Raw genomic sequence first — 7,500 nt, 5'->3', positions numbered from 1 at the left:
AGTTCTCTCCAGCTGATCTTCCACATCTAGACACTATGACAGTTCATTGCCCTTGCTTTCCTTGAGAAGCTGCTGCTCTTCTAGTTTCCTTTTTGCTCGTGAACACAGCTAGTTACCATCTGCCTTCTCTCCAGCAATGTACCCTTACCCCATGCTTTTCAACGGTCACCTGGCCCAGACCCTGCTCTTCCACTTGGTACCTGCCCAGTGATATCCCTATGCTGTAGGGAAGCTTAACATACATGAGGACATCTAAACTGTTTTCTGTGTTAATATTTGAACGCCATTCACTGAGGCTACATTTTCCATCATCTTTCTGGAACTTTCCATAAGTGATTCATGAAAATAGGAAAAACCTGCTCTGCACAAATCTCAGGACATTACTCAGTTGAGCTTGCTTCTCACAACACATTCATTATTAACACCTTTATTATGAAGATCGATATTAATGCTAATGCTATGTTACTGTTCGAGTCTGTTTTATACAAAGACACACAAACACACACGCAATCAAAACTCGCCTTTGGTTTTTGGTCTTCAGTAATAACTTCAACAAATCAATTAAAAAAAGGGCCACAAGATAAAAACAGGTGTGAAAATACCTGTATTCAGACAGTTTGGGACATATTGAATTCACAGAATTGTGAATCAGTAACAATATACCAAATTGGACTGTGTACCACTTCCCCACATACCAACAGATTTGCTGTTTTTTAGTGTTATTATATAAAGAAGTAGTTGTTCTAACTGTAGTGCCTGGCATTTTTAAATGTAGCAGTATGAGAAGGATTTACACCTGAAGTGTGGGATCTGTGAGACGGAAATGCAGCGCTCTTGACTGTGGTCAATAGCTACATCCTTTTGACATTCACAACAACGTACGTGCACTTAACAGAAAGCACTTCGAGAGAACCCAAGAGAAACAGTTAGAAATGATGTGTGTGAAGCGGTACTTTCATCCAACACATCTGACCATTTTAGCTGTACTAGATCTTCTGTGCCTGTATCTAAATACGCAACAGTGAACACGCAATCCTAGTCTGTGGAAAGTGAAATGTTCAGAATGTATGTAGGGCGCTACAGTTCACTACAGTCAGTTATTTCTAATTTCTCAGCCTATAACTCATTGAATATTGTTCTTTAGCTGTAAACCAGTTTTAGGAGATATGACAGCAGGGAATTGTCCAACCTACATATATAAAACACTATAAAGTTATGCACCGCATTACACGGTATGAACACTTTGCAATGTTTAAGTTTAAAGTATTCTTAACTTCTTCCACAACATGTGGCACAACAAGAGTACACATACTTGATAGTTAAGTGAGAGGAGAGAATTTCAGAGCTCTAATACAGGTAAATAAAAGGGTTCTTGAAATGAAGAAAAGACATCTGACCTTTCAGCATCTGGTAGTCAAAATCCATGTTGCTGTTTTGAAACAGGGGAGCTGTGTGAGTAGATGTTTCCCCTCTTATCTGTTTGTATCTGCAAGTGGGAGCGCATGTGCGCATGCCTGTATGAGAGAGTTTGTGTGAATGTGTTTGTGTGTGTGTGTGTGTGTGTGCATGCTTTTATTTGTATTCGAGTGTGTATGTCTTTGCACATATCTATATGGGTGTGTATATTCACATGGGTGGGCTTCTGAGAAAGGACGTGCTTTCGCAAGCGTACATATATGTGTTACTGTATATGAATGTGTGTGTGACCGTTACTTGCTTTTGGTGACTCTTGTTGTGGTTGCCAGTAAGTGTCAGGACACTTCCTCCTTAAAACAGAAGGGGAAACAGACATAGCATCTCTAATCTCACCTTTCGCTCCATTTCTAACCCCATACTTAGCGTAGCATTTCCTGCTGATTTGTTTTCAGAGCAAAGTAACGTAGCAAAGTGCAAATATAAAAGAAAATGACTGTGTGTTTGTGTATTGGGTAAGGTTGTGTGGTCATGGCACACAGTTGTTTTTTTACACAACACTTAAGTCAACGGGAGGTGAGATGTTGCGGATACGAAAAGCAGATTTGCCATGTGCCGGAAGAGACAGAGTGACCACCAACACAGCAGAGACTGAAAGGAGTAAAGAGAGAGGGAAAGAAGTAAAGAGAGAGGGAAAGAAGTACAGGCATGGCAATGAGCATCTTACTCTCAGCCTACCGCCTGACTGTTTCTTCTGCCATTGAAGTTTATGGCAAACTGTAGGACCATACAGTAAAAAGCTGTGAAATTTGGCACACTGATTGGGACAACTACCCTGACTCTATTCAGCAAGATTCACATCTGCCCTTAGACTGCTGAGATCAAAACACCAAATGACTTCAATTGTGCCATTTTGTATTTTCTGCCATTTTGGCTTTGATCAAAAAGCGTTTTCTTCAGCATTCCATGGACAAACTTTGTCCAACTTTCAGCAAAGTTGTCACAGATGATCTTCAGACTAAGCCCCACAAAAGTTATAACATTGATTTTTTTATTTTCCAAAGCATTTGCCAATAACAGCCAATCAAAATCAGCAGCGAAGCTGCCAAACAGGAAGTGATCCTATACCTCTGCAACAGTTTGATGTATCTACATCTAACTTGGTGGACTGACTCAAGACCTTGTCCAAAGGGAGTCCATAAAGAATGGCCCCATTTCAGCAATCATTGGCACTATAATAAGAAAAAACATGTTTTGGCTCATTACGTTTCAAGTCTTTGGATCAGGATGGAATTTTCACAAGGGTTCCTGGGGCAACTGGGGATGTACAGATTGATATGTATCCACCTCCCTTTAGAGCAAACTCGAGACGTGTGACAGCTTCCTTTTGTGTTTTTACACTGAAGTGTAGGCCATCCACAGGAAAACAGTGTCAGCCATTATGGACGTTCACAGACGATCCACTAGATGGGGCAAAAACATTAGAATTGATTATGGGGAAACAGAGTGCCTACATAATATGGGTAACTTAAGGAGATGGAAGGGGGGGGGGGATGCAATGTTAGGATGCCACTCAACGTGGTTTTGACTACACACTGTGAAAAATCGTCTGTGTTAGTGAGAGCAATTAGGAACTCTGTGTTATGCATAGAAGAGTTTTCTTTCTCACATGCTTGCATGAAAAATTACAGGGGTGAAATAAATACGCACCTTTTAAGTCATTGCCTGAAGGTAGAAATAACTCTTTTCATTTGTTTCGGGGTCTTATCTCCATAATCGTTCAATTTATGAACTTTCGCCTGTAATCAACAATCACAGAATCAATTCAACACAGCACAGCACGTCACACTGTGGTCACAGTCTGGGATATCTGGGAACCTGCGCGAGTAAGAAGTGCGTCGTCTCGCCAAAGGACGAATGGACCGGAGACGTCTGGTATCAGAAATGGACTAACACGCACTGGCATATGGATGGTATACTGGCCAACAGTCACGATTTCAGGTGAGCTTTTCCTGTGGTAGACTGTCAAATGTGACGGCTACACAACCATTTTTTTTAGAAAAAGGCTTCATTTAATTTTTATACTGGAAGGATACGGAGACGACGTTTTGGTCAGTGGCCTTAAAACTGCAAACTGTCTGTTTAATACTACATGGAACAGCCTTTGTTATTACACCTAGGTAGGCTATATCATCAGTGTACATCTAGTGTTGAGTCTGCGCTATATGTTCTGAGTGCGCACTTCGCTCCGTCACGAGAACTGTGAGATGACAGTAGCCTACAGGCTGTAGGCAAGGGACAACCCTTGGGATTTTCCGTATTTATTGGATACAGGAGCCATTTGTACGCTGTCAGCTTCGTTCTGTACGCGTGAAAGTCTGGCCGGTTGTATTGTTGTTGTAACACGATGACCTTGTCAGACAATAACCCACCGGCTGAAGGCGAAAAAGCCCAGTCGCGCGCTGAGATTTGAGTTGACACATGCTCTCAGTTACGCTTCATCGCTCGCGCCCCATTCCACAGATAATTCTCCCCTTTGCTGCCAGGTGGCACTCTCTGACCAGAGAAATAAAGTTGACTTACGTCAATGTAGAATTGTTTTGTATGGACTTGGTAGATTAGCATGCCTAAGCAAACGACTTGGTGTAAGGTTTATTGTAGCCTAGCTTTCTATGAGGCATATGGTCACTGCCATTGATCGATTTGAAAACAACTGAATATTAGACTACCTATATTCCTTCTTTAAGCGCATTGACAACTGCGTAGTAAGCTGCCTTCTTGGTCAATATACTTGTATGCCTACATTCCGGAAATACTCTTGACCAAAATTGTTGAACTGACTACCTGAACGGTTGTCGTTCACCTGCAAGAACTCCAACGCCGACCTCAGCGCAAGGTGCGTTTGAGGGAAAGGAGGAGGTCCCTAATAGCAGCGAAAGCATAAAGTTACACTGCTCAATTTGAAGTGAAACGTTATTGACGGACTCACGGGATTCACGTAAAGCGAAGTAGAAACCGCAAGTGGCAAAAATACAGGTTATGCTTACTGCAAGAGACCATAGCGCGAGGTAAGTTTTTGGAAATCCACACCTTAAAGAATCCACACCTTTTAGTCTTTGCGTGGTAAATCTTCTCTTTCCATAATCCTATCACGACAATGTACCACTAAGCCTGTAAGGAATCATATGCTGACCAAAAATGACGGCTGGTAACTCATTGATTCGCTGTATATAGCCTACCTTTAGCCACAGGACAGCATGTATTACATCGTAAATGCATTGAATTATGGTAATGTGTTTTATTGGATACAGATATTTAAGAAATGCAGAAACAAAAGATAGTCAGAATAAGCTCATGCTCATGGCAAGTAACGTTAAAACATTCTCAAACCACGTACGCGAGATCCCCGCGAATTCATGATACTATGTCCTCATCCAAGTGAAGGAAACCACCTCCCATACACTGATGCTGTAATAAACGGCTGTGTTTGCTCTCCTAGTGTAGAGTTACAGTAGAGTCAGTGTTTCGATTCGACATAGGGAAAACTGGCTCTGGATCAGAGTGAATCAGTGGAACTATCTCAGCATTTAATCAGTGTTACGACAAAAAAAAAACTTTCGCAGTAAAGTAGGAGTTTTTCTAGGAACAGGCAAGTGATATGGCAACATGCACATACACGCACATACATAAACACACACACACAGACGTTCATGTGGATAAGAATCCCTCCCCTCCCCGAGGACCCTGAATTCCTCCACATTCCACCGAAGCCCACTCACAAACCCAGAATAACACAGTCAGGGAATGTTCTTACATGGACTCTTCTCTTAGACTTGTTATATTGTGAACGTGTCTTGATCTAATGGGTTATTTCATACACGCACGTACCCAAGACTCACAATGGTAGCCTACATCACCTCTTCACTGTAAAGAATTACCGGTATGTGCGTTTCTTTGTCAGAAAGAAATACAAATGCTTCTGAATGTAATTCTAGACGCATAACGAACAACAGTTTGTCAGTACTGAGAATTTAGTTTATCTTGACATGTTCTTACATGTTTTGTCTTGTGTCACTTCTGAGGCCTTTCATGCACTTGTTTTACATCTGCTTTATAGTGGTAACAATTCTATTGTCCAGCAGATCCAACAAAAAGGAAACAAGAAAGATAGAATATTTAAATATTAAAAAGCACTGATGGATGTGGAATTACATTCGTTTTAGTTTTCAAGCAAGTTTATTTACTGACGACATGACTGATCTGATCGCAGTGATGCTGTTTATTTTAAGTTGCCGAATATGGACCAGATTTGAATTGGTTTGGTATTACGTGTTAAATACCTATAGATTGGATACTTATTTAGATAACTTGTCATTATTCTGACTGGTCATGGGAATCTATTGTCTGGTGTTAGTGGAGTATTCAATCCAAGACTAAGCTTGCTGATGAACAGAGAAGTGAGTCGGTTTCTGAATCTGTCCTAAAAATGTGTTTCTGTGTGTGTGTGGCCGCGTGCATCTATGTGCGTTTCTGCATTTGTCAGTTTGACGTTAGCGTGAGTTTGCGTATACAATGATGGGCCCACCCTTTGACCACACACCTGTGCATCAGAGTTGTCTTTGTAGGGGAACTGAATAACCAAGGCCCTGAATAGCGCCGGGACTTCCACTTGCACCCACCAACTAACAAGTCAAAATGCAAACAGACCTCCACACATTAAGACCACGATGTAACTCTATTGTCGCACAATATGTTAAACACAGTTCTCACACTGTCTACTTCCTTTCCTTGTGTAAACAGGTCTCTCACGCAGTCTCTCACTGGCTCTGCCGGTCGGCTCATTATGATCAGGCTGTGTTTGAGGACACACACAAACAGACACGATCACACAAACACACACACACACACACACACACACACACACACGTTGGGTAGTGTTGAGCAGTCGATGCTCATTTGGTGCTTGCGTTTTGTGCGTGTGTTGCCGACTGCATGTTTGTGTTTGAGACCTAACAGAGTATAGTGCTGTTGTAGTATTCCCAAACGAGTGTGTTTGTGTTTCAGATGTGATAAAGTCTAGAGATAGTTCAGGATTGTGTGGAGTATTTCTAGTTCTGTTGTGTTGTGAGTTGCTTCTGTGCCGTAAACAAGGTCACCACAAAGTAGTAGTGCCTCAGGGCTTTTCAAAGTCCATTGGTGTGTTGCATCCCATTGTCTGTTGCTGACTGCTGAGTGCTTGAGGTTTCGGATGGAACAGCAGCCATTGTTTTGGAGAGTTTTGTGTTGGGTTTCTTGCCTCCCTTCAGAGTGCTTGCGTTGTGGCTTGTGGACTGGGCTCTCTCAGGGCTTCTGAATGAGCTCTGTTGTTCTCCAGGCCAGGGAACTTCATGGTATGAAAACGAGGCCAGGAGCCGAGCCAGCATAGGGCTAAGGGTGTGTTTAGGAGGGTGATCACACACACACACACACATGATCACACACACACACACACACACATGATCACACACACACACACACATGATCACACGCACACACACACACACACACACTTACAGAATGGGCGTGTGTGTTTAGGAGGGCTCGGGTCTCACTCACCACATGAGACGTGAGCATGAGCAACATCTGTGAGAGGTTTCTCATGCTCACTTCACTTGAATTGTTCAGTCTGTATCCCACACATGATCACACACACACACACACACACACATACACACACGCACACGCACACAGACACACACACACACACACATACACACACACACACACACACACACACACACACACACATGATCACACACACACACACACACACACACACATATGATCACACACACACACACACACACACGCACACACATGCACACACTACATGCCTACATGCACGCATGTAAACATACCCACAACCACACCCACATCCACACACAAATGCGCATATACACACACACACACACACACATGCATGCACACACACACACGCACACACATGCATGCACACACGCACACACTACATGCCTACATGCACGCATGTAAACACACCCACAACCACACACACATGCGCATATACACACACATGCACATGTACACACA

The 7,500-nt window shown here is 42.6% G+C and overlaps 2 protein-coding genes and 1 long non-coding RNA gene across 4 annotated transcripts in view; 1 reads left to right on the top strand and 2 right to left on the bottom strand.

The window, feature by feature from the left end:
- si:ch73-109i22.2 (SH2 domain-containing protein 2A) overlaps positions 1–1,741 on the bottom strand; it is a 9,286-nt gene extending 7,545 nt beyond the window's left edge. The window contains exon 1 of the mRNA XM_031586693.2: positions 1,398–1,741. Coding sequence (XP_031442553.1) covers positions 1,398–1,512 — 115 coding nt within the window. The 5' untranslated portion in view covers positions 1,513–1,741. The remainder of the gene's footprint in view (positions 1–1,397) is intronic.
- Positions 1,742–2,532: 791 nt separating this feature from the next.
- On the bottom strand, positions 2,533–4,314 carry LOC122133779. 2 transcript variants are annotated; one of them, XR_006152980.1, is made up of 3 exons: positions 3,124–3,203; positions 2,761–2,876; positions 2,533–2,645 (listed from the first exon to the last, which is right to left on the bottom strand). It is a non-coding gene; the product is annotated as an uncharacterized LOC122133779 (long non-coding RNA). The 2 variants fall into 2 exon arrangements; XR_006152981.1 differs by adding an exon at positions 4,258–4,314 and having other exon boundaries at positions 2,550–2,876; positions 3,124–3,212.
- Positions 3,309–7,500, top strand: part of LOC105905350 (death-associated protein kinase 2-like) — a 20,326-nt gene continuing 16,134 nt past the window's right edge. The window contains exon 1 of the mRNA XM_031586692.2: positions 3,309–3,414. The gene's annotated coding sequence lies outside the window, so the exon portion shown is untranslated. The remainder of the gene's footprint in view (positions 3,415–7,500) is intronic.

The sequence above is a fragment of the Clupea harengus genome, chromosome 19 (genome assembly GCF_900700415.2).
Source record: "Clupea harengus chromosome 19, Ch_v2.0.2, whole genome shotgun sequence".
NCBI classification, from domain to species: domain Eukaryota; kingdom Metazoa; phylum Chordata; class Actinopteri; order Clupeiformes; family Clupeidae; genus Clupea; species Clupea harengus.
Note: the sequence above shows the minus strand (reverse complement) of the source record. Positions and strands in the feature narration are given on the sequence as shown.